The sequence below is a fragment of the Lissotriton vulgaris genome, chromosome 1_2, assembly GCF_964263255.1.
Source record: "Lissotriton vulgaris chromosome 1_2, aLisVul1.2, whole genome shotgun sequence".
In the NCBI taxonomy this organism is placed as follows: Eukaryota; Metazoa; Chordata; class Amphibia; order Caudata; family Salamandridae; genus Lissotriton; species Lissotriton vulgaris.
In genome coordinates, this window is record NC_141686.1 from 168,804,045 (window position 1) to 168,818,691 (window position 14,647).

General features: G+C 40.2%; 1 protein-coding gene across 1 annotated transcript in view; it reads right to left on the bottom strand.

The window, feature by feature from the left end:
* The window catches only part of LOC147734768 (uncharacterized), a 265,703-nt gene that overhangs the window by 51,476 nt on the left and 199,580 nt on the right, over positions 1–14,647 (bottom strand). Inside the window, exon 12 of the mRNA XM_086953050.1 lies at positions 9,590–9,656. Within this exon, the coding sequence (XP_086809176.1) occupies positions 9,590–9,656 (67 nt within the window). The remainder of the gene's footprint in view (positions 1–9,589; positions 9,657–14,647) is intronic.

The window sequence follows — 14,647 nt, forward strand, 5'->3', positions numbered from 1 at the left end:
GGTGACGTCACACCAGGTGAGTTTTGACACCGGAAGGGGATCCTTTGAAGACAGACAATTTCTCTCTGGATTTCCATTCCCTTTCTGTAACGCCAGAGCAGTTGTACCATCCGAAGAGGAAATCAGATCGTTGGAACCACTAGGGACCGGCAGGGACCACAACGACCCTGCTCTGTCAACTGGAGTGAGAGCTCCCAGTACAGGACCAGTAGTACCCAAAAACCAGTGCGACCCTGCTCTGCCCGAGGGAGCGACCGGCTTGCACACAGCAGTGGAATCCATCCACAATGGAAGCGTTTGCACTTCAATAACCAACGTACTCACACACATTAGAAGCAAACATGCACCCCACGCACTGGGCTTTAGCAACACACAAAATACATTAATCAGAAGAAATTTCATGAAAAACATGAAAAATATTTGTTGTATACAGTGTTATTTAATCACACTCGGCATAGATCATTTTTTACCGTCATTTCAACACTGTTACATATAAAGTGCCCCTAGGAGGGAAAGGGAAAAAGGGAGAGGTGAAGGTGATTGTGATTAAAGTGAGGGTAAGAAAGCGAATACAAGGTCAAGTGTAAATCACAAAAGTATGCTACTTAAAAGCATATGGCTCATATCTCAAGCCCATTGTTCACAATGTATCCAAACAGTAAGTAGCCATGGTTTTAAACAATAACAGTGCTGAATCGCTGTTGGTCAGGCTGGCTAACAAAATAGATGTCGACGTTTCGACCCCTATAAAATTGTAGGCTGTTATGTCCTTTACGCCGGGGTCTTCCTCAGGACAGAAGTGGGAGGAAAAGGAGGGGGAGTTACCATGGAAAGCCCTTCACTGAGGGCTAAAAGAGGAAAATGGGCGCATAGGCTCCTAAAGGACGAGAGCGAGGCCAAGCGTCCAGCAGCGAGGAGGCAGAGTGGGGGGGAGGGCAGGGGTGCTCAATGGGGGAGGTCCTGCCATGGCTGAGGTTAGGTAAAGATAGCCTTGTAAATGTGTGCACAAACACACACATATATATACACACACACACACACACACACAGGACAGTCTTTTCTCACTTTTTATGTACCTTACTTTTAAAAATCAGCTGTCACTATGAATGTCATGTGACCAGGACCTGTTATGAGGTTGAAACATGTGATAGACTGTCCAATGTAATAAAATATTTGTTGCCTGACTATCTGGCGGAATGGCTCACTTCCACGCTCTCTGATGTATGAGTGCGTGTCCTCTTTGGAAATATTTTACGTCGGCACCCGCACACGAGCCCTGATCCGCAAGCCTGGGTGTTTTCAGTCTCATGCTGTTGGAGTTTTTTCGACTATTTGAATACAAATGAAGTTAATATGTCTTTCACTACATGTTACAGCAAATGTAAACTAACCTTTTTGGATATTAAATTGTTAGTTGATGGGGACAGACTTTGTAGCCGGATGTATCGTAAAGAAACCAGTTGTAATGCACTGTTACATGCTGGTAGTTGTCACCCGAAAAGCCAAATTAATGCAATCCCATACGGGGGATGTTAAGAGCCCGTAGGAATTGCTCACAGGACTCAGATTTTGAACATAACTTGTTAGATATGGCAAAAAGATTTGCAAACAGAGGTTATAACAATAAAATAGTAACACAAGCTATGTGTAAAGCCAAACGAATGAAACACATTGATACATTGAAACATAAATCAAGTAACAGTCAAGAGTGTAAATCACCAAAGATTAGATTGATTACTACTTTTTGCATGGGTAGTCATAAACTATATTCTATTATAGACAAATATTGGCACCTTTTGAAACATGACAAGGATATTTCTTCCTTTTTAACTGAGAGACCTTCTTTAACATTTAGAAAGGGAATTACATTGGCGAACATTGGCGAACATTGCTATCCACGACTGATATCTAGAGATAACTGGCTAACAGATAGACGGACAGGTTTCTATTACTGTGGAAGGTGTAGCTCATGCAGATGGGCATGCAAAAAGATCCAGGACTTTGAATACAACAATACAGGCAAATATACTATTAAGTCAATTATTACCTGTGATACTACTTTTGTAGTATATGTTATTGTTTGCACATGTAAAAAGATTTACGTGGGGAGTACTGTGAGAAGACAAAGACAGAATGATTGAACATTTTCGTGCATTAAAAAATAAGGATACTAGATACCCAATTGCTGCCCACATTGTACAGAACTGTCATGAAAGAGATAAACATCCATTTATGTATCATGGTATTGAACATGTTACAATGGATATGCGTGCTGGCAATAGAGTACTCAAATTAAGACGCAGTGAAGCTAGATGGATAATGAAACTTAGAGCGGTTGAAGATGGTCTTAATTTGGACTCTGAGTTACAGTATTTCTTAGGTGAATGAACTGAACAATATGTGGAAATTAACTTGCTATCGGACTATTATACAAACCTTTTGAAAGATATGTAACTAATATGCTGACTCATGTTTTATTTTTGTTCTGATCACTGAATGCAAATCGGCCATTGTATTGATTATGTAGCTGGGTACCGTCAATATATTGAATGTATATAGATGATTATGATATTTTTTGTGATGTGGAACTAGATATGGTTCCTATAAGTTTGAATTGGTGTATTATATCTACAGAATATTCACAAGATACATTGATCTGTTTAATAATAATGTTTGATATGATAAGATTTCAACTGTTATATGAAGCTATATGGTTAATATTGATGCAATAATATCAGTGTATATCTTTACTCTTTCCATTACTCTTTAACTGTTCTCCTGTTTTTCCTAAAATTAACTTTTACAAGTGGTGCACTTTTCTATATTTTCATATATAATATGAGAATCCAGAGACAAGGGTGTAGGAACCGCGATAAAGGTATACAAGCCCGGCAATTACTTAGATTAATTTGTGTGGCTTGGATGCTTAGTGCGAGACATTTACTTTTGAACTCACCGGTTCGAATGAGCTATCAACTATATTTAAGCCGGTTATGTTTGTCATTTAATTTTCCCATCTGACGATATTGTTAATTTTACCCTCATAATCTGGAGGGTCAGATTGTTAATGTTGCGGACATATTTGAAGAATTAATATAGGAAAGATTCATAACCAAGCACGAACTTGGGGCATGGTTATAAAAGAGAGATAGGACTAACACTACGCTGTAATGTAACGTTAGACTTATGATAGCAGTGTAAATATGGACATTAATAAATCAATTTACCTACTAAATATAGCTTGCACAAAGGTTACAGGGATCATTGGGAATTTTCATGGAGCGCGTCTAATACAAAATACAAAATATTTGTATCGATAACTGGGTTAAATTATATCCAGTTATCGTTGGACTTTATTTATATACAAATAATTTATTTCGACACAATTCAAACAACTATGTAGATATAATTATTGATTATAAGAGATTTAGACTTTACAACATGGCACCTACAGTTTACGTCCATGAATAATCATTTAAATATGGCGCCCATTGAGAACGCGAACGCGAAAGCCGGGAAATATATGAGGAGACATTGTGGAGAACAGACAGGTAAACGCTTGTACCGATATTAACGTGGGCTTTTCTGATGGGCCTATTGTTCCCATATTTAGTTTATCTACACGTACTCGTGTATTAAACGAATGCGTTCTGTAATATTATCAGCTTATGATATTCTCACTTGTTACTGTAGGAGCACTCTGTACGAAGTTTTTACTGTTCCCGTAATTACCCTTTGGTACAAGTACCCGTGGTCTTGGTTATTTTGATCTATTACACTGTCGCTCAAAGGATACTTCGTTTGTTATTTCAGGTACACGTACTCGTGTATCCAGATACCACATAAGCTGTATTATCGCTTGACGTTCTTTTCGGAGAGGATTAACGTGTATGAAGATAGGTGAGGAAATTCATGTGAATTTATTGCTTTCAGCCGTTTATGTGCGCTGCAATGCATTCATATTACTTAAAAGATGTACTGCACATCATTACTGGCACTAGGCACCCTGTGTTTACAACTACAATTATGATCACCAATATTAGTAGTTTATGTACGTAGCAATGCATCCAAACTACTGAAAAGATGTACTGCACATCATTACTGGCACTAGGTACATTGTGTTCGTAAATACAATCTATTATTACTAAATATGAGACTGACTAGGACAGTATACCTGTGTTCCAGGTGCTTCTAACTTGTCTCAACGAATTATTGAATACTTTGAATTATTGTTTATGGCAAGACCAAATTGCAACTGAGGTAACACTTTACTATTTACTAAGTGCGTAAATGGTACGTTTGGGATTACTTTAACTCTGTACCCCTTTTGTTACCAATTATGGTATATACTCATTTTTCACCTGGGTGATTTTTAGATCTTTTTCATTCTTATGGGCATTTTGGTAGCCTCCTGATTTGACTTGATAAGCATCACATACTCTTTCGGTGATTTTGGTAATAGGTAATTTAATAACTAGTAATTGGTCGGGTTGATACATATAATATTGTAAATTTGTTTGGGTTTCAGCCCTGATGAAGTCTGTTGATGCAGAGATTGGCATCAGACGAAACACGTGTTGGCTGAAAGACAACTAAGAATTGGATTGAAGAACAATACCATTAAAAGAGATTGGAATACCAGATTGGTGGATTATTTCTTATCACGGATATTCCTGTTGCAAGAAAGACATTACTCCTGCACTTGAGCATAACTGAACATTATACTTGGTTGGCGGATTCATGCCTTATCAATCATAATTGTGGAGCTCAGAGAGATAATGTCTTTGAATTTGAATTGACCCTGGAATTTCTGGGGTTTCAGGTGACTGTGTGGTAACCAGTACCTTTCTCTCTTAGAGTTCACGTTCTATTTTGATTCTCATTGGAGACATTCCTTTACCTAAAGCTGTGCGCCTGATCTTTGGCCTGGTTGCCAACTTTTGATTGCTCCGAACCATTTTAATGTGTGAAAAAGATATGACCACTCAACTCTATGGAAAGCCTTTTCGACATCTAAAGCTATAGCTGCAAGAGAATTAGCAGAATGTTAAGATTTAGATAAGATGTCGAAGAATAATCTGGTATTGTCTGACAGCAATCTACCTTTGACAAAACCGGACAGTTCCTTTCCCAGTAGATCAGGCAAAAAGGATTCTATCCGTAAAGCTAAAGCCTTGGAGAAAATGTTATAGTCAATATTGACCAAAGAGATGCGTCTATAATTTTTACAATGTTGCGGGTCTTTGCCTTGTTTAGGGAGGATACAGATGAGGGCGTCAGAAATGGAGCCAGAAGAAGAGCTGGATTCTAGAAAGGTGGATAGAAGAGTGTGTAATTTGGGGATAAGCAGAGACGAGAAGTGAATGAAAAATTCAACTGTAAAGCCATCAGGGCCCGGGGCCTTATCTTTTTTAAGAGTTTTCAGCGCATGGAGAAGTTCCTTTTGAGTTAAGTCTGATTCCAACGAAGAGAGATAGGGAGGAGTAACGAAGGGAGATTGAATATCGGACAAGAATTGACAAATTTGTTGATCTGAGGAAGTTGTTTCAGATGAGTACAATGTTTTATAAAATTTAAGAAATTCCTGCAAGATCTCATCGTCTTTGTGCCTCAATAAATCATCTTGACTGAAAATAGATTCTATATTTGTTTTATTTTGTTTGACTTTCAGATAATTTGTCAAAAGTTTCCCAGCTTTATTTTGACCCCCATAAAATTTAGCACTTGAACGTAATAGAAAGTTGGAGGCGTTATTCGTAGTATCCTTGTTGAATTGTAATTTGGTGGCTATGAGTTCATGCAAGCAATCCTTAGACTTGGAAGTATAATAGAAGCGTTTCAGCTTCTTAATTTTAGAAAGAAGGTCATTGGTAAGTTGCTGAGCTCTCTTTTTCGTTTACGGGAAACATGACTAATAATAAAATCCCTAGCAGACGCCTTAAACGCATCCCAGACAATTTGAAAGGGTACTTCACTAGATTCATTTCGCAAAAAATAATCATGAAAAAAGGAGGTAAAAGAGGAAACAAAAGCTGGATCAAGAAGAAGGGAATTGTTGAAGAGCCATTTCCTAGTGAGTGAGGGTTTTTGCAATATATCTAGATGTATAGAAACTGGTGCGTGATCGGAGATCAGAATAGAACCAATATCTGAGGCAATCAAGAATTGGGAAAGGTAATGCGAGATAAAGAAATAATCAAACCTAGATTGAGTGTGATGAGGCGGTGAGAAAAATGAATACTCTCGAAGAGTGAGATTGCATAATCTCCAGGCGTCAACAAGTTTATATTGATGAATGAGTTGCGTGAAAGATTTGTGTGACTTGTGGGGAGTGTATGCGCTAGTGGAATGTCTATCTAAAAAGGGTCAAAAACTTCATTGCAATCACCCTCAAGAATAACATTTTCTTCAGATTGCTGAGTGATGTGCGGAGATAAAGAGGTCCAAAAAGAGGCATCGCCAGAAGTGGGGGCATAAATGTTCAAAAGGGAAACAGGAGTACTATCCATGACAAATTTAACCAAGACCCATCTACCCAGTTGGTCCATGAAAGTCGCCAAAATCTTTACTGAAAGGGACTTACGAAATAAAATGAGAACTCCATTGCGTTTACCATCGCCTGGGGAAAAGAAAACCTCTCCAACCCAACCCCTTTTTAATTTGTCAGATTCTTCAGCTGACAAATGTGATTCCTGAATACAAGCAATATCTACATTGAGCTTGGCTAGGTGCGTTAAAACTCTCTGTCTTTTTATAGGGAAATGCAAACCTTTAACGTTCCAGGATATAATTTTTAAAGGCATACAAAAGGAGAAGTAAAAGTGTGTTAAGAGCCAGTTAAAGCACATTGGTAACAAGTAGTAGTCAAGTATATCAATTAAACAATTAATACAATACACCAGAAATAAGTAACAGTAAAATCTTAAACTGTATATATGCCTAGAATGCCAAATAGAGCATGAGTGCAAACTATAAAAACTCGAGAAAAACTGTAAATGGCATTGAAAGAAACAGTTCAAAAAGTGCAATGCCAAAAGCTCTAACTAAAACAAATGTGTGACTGATTGCATATGCTTGTTTTTAAAAGTAACTGGAGAATGTTACTTCCATCTAATGTGTTTCCTGCCTTCGGGCCCACGACATACCTCAATTGCCCTGACTGGTCCATTGTCATTCTGTATGCCACAATCAGACAGAAGAACAGTGGGTCCATCACAGTCTGTGAGAGTCTAGGGAGGGCACAGAGGAGTGCGAGGCGGCCCCAGCAGGGAGCTCTCACAATACTGAGGCTTCTCAGGGGTGAGCAGTGCAGGTCGCTGTCACCCCCCAAATTACGGACAAAAGGCGTCCGTAAGAGGGATCGTCAGGGACAACGTACGTGACTTCCAATTAACGGACGGTCTATGAAATTTACGGATGGTTGGTCGCCCTATATGCATCTAACAACTACTTGACAAAGCCAATAGTCCTGGCTTGTTGTAGGTATGATGTTGCTTGTTGTATTAAATATCTGGACATAATGAAAGAAACAGCCATATACAAGTCGGGCAGCACACTATGCTAAACACAGATTTTACAGCTTACATGTTTTTAAGTCATGCCTTTAATTACATTGGCCACGCCCCTTTGAGAGACCCCCCAGTTTTTTCATCCCACTTAAAGCCTTGCATAAATGTGTGTTTCCTCCTATCCCATCCTCCTACAGTGCCGTGCAGCCCAGCTGTGCAACCAGGCAGTGCCACATTACCCAATGCCGGGTTCTCTCTCCTACACCAAAACCTACTTTTGACCTCCTGAGCTAGACATTCTTCTTGGCACTCTAGAATATACTACTCCTCTGCGAAAAAGCTCCACAGGACAGACTGCATCAGTTTCTAACTGACTCTAAAAGAAATATACAGAGCCACACACAACCAGAATCTTTTGTTAATGTTTGAGTCCCTGTCTTAAGTTTGTCTTGAGTTTGTCTTAAGTCTGTCTTAAGACTAATTTAAGACAAAATCCTAACTTCTGTGAATACCAAAAGTAGTAAGTGCATTCTGTGAATGCCAAAAGTAGTAAGTGCATTCTGTGAATACCAAAATAGTAGTAAGTTTAGGATTGAGTCTTAAATTCATTCTGTGAATCGGGCCCAATGTGTCTTTGTGTAAAGAAACTGGTGCTCATGTAAAGCGCTCTGATACCCAATATCTTCGGGTCTAGTTTGCGCTATTTTGAACTACTAAAAAAAAAAGACAATAGTGAATTCAAGTCGGAACTAACATGGTTTATCTGTCCAGATGCATCATGAACAAACTCCGTTTGTGGCTTCTGTTTCTCAGAAACAAGTTTACTACAAGGAAAAGGCATTTATACTCAGCTTTGGTGCAGCATAGAAATGGGCGGCCCGCCATTAAAGGGGTTTAATTTCTATGTGCTTTCCACACTCCTGATGTTAGGGTTAGCAACCAGTTCACTAAACTTAACCACTGGTATGTGTCAAGCCAACTCCACGGTAGAGATGTCTGGGCCACTTAGTTGATAGCCAACAAGCCTACCACAAACTAGTTCTATCTGGAAACACCCAGGGAGGTGATGCCATCCATACTTGCCAGTTACGGTACAATTTGAAATACACTTCCAGTGGAGTCGAACTTACTAGAACTTTTCCAACGTCAAAAGTGGGCTCGCAACAATTGGACAGTTCATCATTTTCCCATCCACCTGCATCTTGTCCATCATCTTTATCTCATAGATTTGATTTGATGTTTTGTAAAGCGCTCATATGCCTGGAGGTGTCTTGGCGCTAACCTAAAGACACTGAGTGAAGCCCTGATTAATTGTTATATAGCCACGACTTTAGGGATTGCCTAAAAGTTAAAGGGGTTGAGACAGATTTTATGCTGTGAGACAGAGTGTTCCAGTGTTAGGCAGTGCCTCTGATGAAACTGTCACATCCCCAGGAAACAAACTAGTGAGCGGGGCCCGCCAGACTCCTGGTGGCACTGGAATTCAGAACTCTGTACCACCTAAAGTTCCTCTTTGGGTGGTCTGGACCTATCCCATTCAGGGATTTAAATGCTATGCAATGCGCTTTAAAAATAGGGAATTTTTTTCACAGGGAGCTAATGTAGTTCATTAAGAGCCAGAGTTGCAGAATGAAATTTAGGGAGGCTTAGCAACATTTTGGCAGCTGAGTTTTGCAGAGTTTGTAATTTGCTTCACAATCCCGTTTGTAAATGTAAATACAGTAGGTACATTAGTCAATATGAGAAAGGATCAAAGCAATGACTACTATCTTTAGTAGCGCGAATGGAATTAAATGAAAAATCTTTATGGTTTTTTAAATAGAGCATTCTGGATGCTATAACATCAATACCGGATGCCCTTTTCATCTGATGTGCAAGGAAGAGAACCCAAAGTTGACTTTTTTTTAACTTACCAAGACTGCTGTTGTATTATTTTGTCTTAGGTCAAACATTGATTATCGGTGCCATGATTGGCCATCCTCATTACTGCATAGAGCTGGGTCTGCTATCACAAAGGGAGGCTCTTGGGGCCTGTAAGGGCCACAGGTAAGCTCATACACACAGACTTTACAAATACGCACCTGCCAGGTTTCTACCAACTCCTCCGAAGGTCTGGTACACTCTTCCGGGATTTGTCTGCCCACCAAACTGGTTGATTGACACAAAAAACACAGAAATTGTTCATTTAGCCATTAATTATAGAAAGGGATAAAACTGAGAGACAAAAAGAAATGAGACAAGAGTTGACCAACACACCCGTGGCCTTAGACTAGAGAATTCCCAGGCAACTCATGAAATGTGCTGGGAACTGTAATCAGCTAAGCATTTCCTAACTGACCTTCTAACACACCACAAAGGTAACCCATGCATCTCACTGCGTTGTTAGTGTGGTCCAGGTTACACGACTCCCAGTTCAGTGCATGGATGTACAACAATATTTTAACATGGGTCAAAACGAGCAAACTCCATTAACAATAAGTGCTATTCAAAAACTGTAATATACTTTTAGTTATAGTCAAACATGGTTGAGGCTGCAACAACAGCAAGGGGCAATATTCAGGAAAGAATTGCAAAATAAGGCGAGAGAAACACAAAGAAATGTTCAAATATCTTGGAGGCCTTGCCTGTTTTTTACTCAAAGCTTGTTAGCCATCGTAGCTGATGCAAAAGGCTAGTGAGCTTTTAGGAGTTGACATGATCCACTGCTCAATTTGAGCCAGTGGTTTCCGGTGCTCGGACATGGCACTTAATTGTAAACACCAGCAATCATGACAGTCTGCCACATGGTGGCGCTGTATGCCTAACTTAGATAGGTAGAACAACAGTTGTTCTGTAATTTAATATACCTAAAAAATTACTAATACCTGCTGCCAAAGCTATTCTCATAGATTTTGGGGGACTAGAATAGTCTGAACTGTCACTTGTCATTAGCAGCACTAGCAGGGGCGATGGGTGATGCAAGCTGCCAAGGAGCTGTATCCTCCTGATGAGGGCCCTGGAACTTATGTTTTTACAGATTATGCACCGTTGACATCTATGGTCCAGACATGTTCTGGGATTGACATGAAAACCTCTAGGAATGGTTCACTGTTGAAAAGTAGATTTTTTTCTGCTGCACCGTTCTTCAGAAGCACTACTCGGTCAACTCATCTGTTCAAGTCACACTGCTAAACCTTTCTCAGAGAGCCTTGGTGGCTCTGTTGTAGGGGAGCAGAGGTTACTCAGAGAGAAGCAGCTTCACTTGTTGACATTTTATTTCATCACTCAAGATGATTCCTCCAGAGCATAAGACAAGGCTCCAGAGGACCCTCCATTACTGAACACAAAATGTGGCCTCAAGAATTGGTCATAATGTGCAAGAGGTCACCTTTTCCATTGGGGATGATGGGGTAACAATTGTAAAGTGTACATATCTCTGGAGCAACAGTTGTTAACCAGGGGTGTGCAAACTCCTGGTTTTCCACGAAAGCCCACTCAATGAGTCTGTGACCATTTAGAAAACAGCATTTTATTACGAAATTAATAAAGTATAAATACATAAAAAAGGTATGTTGTAAAATGAATCACTTCAAAACACACTTGCAAATTATAGTGTCTTTCCCAGCCCTAGATAGTGCGGAAAAAAATACCCTGCACTGGAGCTGTAGTCAAGTACGTCTTTATTCCTCGGCATACAATCACACAATGTGAATTATTTCATACTCAACATTAACCATACCCTGTGTGGAGGGAACATGGCGGCCGGCTGAGGGGCCGGTCGGTAGAGTTCCGGAGGAAGAGGTTGGACACAATCTGGATGCAATGCTCAGCTTAATTGTGAGGTGCTGAGGTGGTAGTTCGCCCTCTTTGTCTTGAACAGCAGCAACAGGGTCCTGGGTGGCTACTGGATGGTATCGCGAGGAACGGCGTGTTGGTACATTGCGGCGCCTCAGCTTCAGCAGCATTTGATGCATAGAGTGTTCTTCCGCTGTGAAGTCATTGGTGGCAGCATTGGCGTAGTCAGCACATGCCTATGTGGGGTAGGAGAGGTGCTACGCCTGGGGAGCCTAGAAAGAGCGTGCTGCATCTTCTAGGATCAGTAGGATTAGCAGTAGGAGACTGTGTGTTTGCAAGTATGCTCTAATGTAGACGGAGCTCAATAGGAGCTCAATAGGACTGAGGGTAAGTTTACTGCGGTAACTTGCCCCCAGCCTGATAGCAATTTAGATACCCAGCTGTGTCAACAGAATAAACACAGGGAACATAAGCATTCAGGATGGACAAGAGCAGCCATGGGGGAGGGGACAGCAGGAGGCTGCCACCAGATATACATTAAGGTACCATAACTCTTTGTGGGCAGTAAGTGAGAATAATTTGTAGAGCGAAAAAAGGAGTTCCATCCTACCAATGAAGGTGTTAACTAAACAAATAAAAATTCAAAGCAGTTTTCGAACGACTAATAATTCTGCCATAAATTCCTCATCAACCAGAGCAGAAACTACTGCTAAATCAAAGGAGAAGCAGGACTTTCTAGCCACCTTGCTAAAAACCTACTTCAAGGTCAGATCAGAGCTAAGAAGAGAAGTGTGAGGAAAGAAGTGGGGCTAGCTAGGTCTGAAGAATCATTCAAACAGGGTAGGGATAATGAATGTGGAGGAGGGGGGACAAGGTGGGGTTTCAGTACATCCGCAGTCTTCACGAAAAAATCATTCTCCTACTTAGCAACAGAGGAGTTCAATGCTGATACAGGAGGAGTTATAGCTGGCCAGACTAATATCTCAGGCAGGGCTCCATTAACTGGTGAGTATGTTAATGGCGAATGTAAGGGGTTGGACTCAGTGCAGGGAATGTTAGGCCAACTAGCACAGGAAATTAAAGAGCGTTTCTCAATTTCTGTGTCGCACCAAAAGGAGATGCAGGCGACCTGCTCCAGTTTGGAAGCAAAGATTGAGAGCCTGAATGCATGAGATTTAGAATATGGGATTCAATGAATCCAGATAGCAGTCCAAGAAAACGCTCAAGAAGTAGTACGCTTGAAATATTGAGAGGAGATGCTGGCTGGGAAATCAGAAAAGTTGGAGAACAATGCCAGGGGGAACAAGATTAGAATCCAAATATTTTGTGATAAAACCGCTGAGAAGTGCCTTTCCACAGGAAGATGGTCTTGGTATCCTTGAGGGTCAAATCCAGCATGTGCATAGGGACCCCTTTAAATTGCACCCGGGGCGCTAAAACCACCGAACATTTTAGTGAATTTTCTATCTTATACTGTAAAAAAGAAACTGTTAAGCTTAGCTCTGAAGGAAAAATCACTGAAAGCATTGGGAGCCATCTTTAAAATCAGATCAGATATCTCCAGGGAGACTGCTGACAGGCAGTGGTAGTTTGGAAACAGAATAGAAGAATTGAGAGGGCTGGGGGGTAATGTTCAACAAATGTTTCCTGCTATCCTGTAGGTTATGTGGCAAAAAATGCACCATTTTTCTGATCCTGAAGATGTAGAAAATCTTATAGTAAAGGCAAAGAAGGGGGGAACTTCGGAAAAATAAATGAGCAAGGAAAACGAGATATCAACACCCCCTCAGGGATGAGCTCAAATAGGCTATGGATAGGCCTAGTGTCACGATTGGGATGGTTCCGGAGTGGGGGTAGTGTGGGAGAGCAATGTGGTGGGGAGCATTGGGAAAAATTACAAAAAGGTTTGAGTCCTCAAGTCAGTGTAGTAGAATAGCACCAAACAGAAGCAACCTTAAAAAAAATGAGCACAGAGGATGAGAAGACATTGATCCTTGAAATAATACGCTGGAATTTAAACGGGCTGAGGGTTAATGAAAAAAAAATGGGCAACAAATTATCTGGCAGTATTTAAAGCAGCATAAATCACAAACAATTATGCTACAAGAAACTCACCATAGGAAACAGGAATATAGAGATTTTTTTTAAAACAAGTGTGTGGAGAATGTAGTTGCTACTGACCAATTTCAAATGTACTAAATTATATTTATATTATATATTTAAAGCAAAAACAGGAGTGGAGTTGGTTCGGTGTAGAGTGGATGAGGGAGGTCGTTATTGCAAAGGTTAGTTTGTATCAAAGTTTACATACTTTAGTGAGCTATTATGGCCCAAATATCGATGATGTTTCACATCTGGCACATCTTTTTAAGGTTTGGTCGATTTTAATGTGCCAATTATTTTAGGTGGGGACTTTAATATGCTCTTAGATAACAATCTGGACAGATCCTCTGTACGAATACAGATCAATTCCCCAAAGATGAGTGTATATCTGGTGGATATGCTGGAAAATTACAACCTACGCAATGTTTTTCACAAAATAAAGGGGGATTGTAGGGACTATACCTTTCACAGAAAAAGGAATAGTCACTACTCCAGACTTGATTATTTCTTCATGGAGAGGAAAGAAGTGGAGAAAGTGGTAGGGATAGAGCATCTCCCTAGCCATCTTTCAGACCACGCAGCTCAGCTCTTAAAAGTTGAACTGAGGGACACGCAGGGTAAGGAGGTGGACAATTAACAGAAGGATTTTACCTCTAAAGGGGATGGTGGCAAAACTGGCACTTGGTTCAGAAGAATTCTTTTCTTGAAATATGGTATAGGTCTCCTCGCACATAGTATGGGATGCATATATAGCCTGGTTAAGGCGACTCTTAAATGTTTATCAGTAGAATGGGCAAGGGATGAACAAGGAGAATTCCCTAGATTGGACGAAGGGATGGGGAGATTAGAAAAGGTGCTAAAAATCTAGGTATTTAGTAAGGAGGAAAGGAAGAAGAAAGTTGCAGCTGTTGAGGAGCTGCAAATAAAATTTAGGGTTAAGACAGAAGAGAAGGTTCAGCAACAGTGTAAAGTTAGTAGAGCAAGGGAACTAGTGCAGGGGGAGTGCTGTGGAAAATTGTTGGCGTGGAAAACAAGGTTGGAAAGGAATCAAAACTACATTCGGAAGGTTCATATTAATGATACAGGTCATATAACAAAAGAAAGCTGCAAGATAAGATCTTGCAACAAACTTAGTTGACAGATTTTTGTCTTCAAAGGAAAGCAGCTTCCTAAACTGTCTCAAGAACAACACGATTAACTATGTCAGGAAAGAACTGGCAGCGAAATACTGGCAGCAATTAAAAAAATAAAAAGAGGTAAGG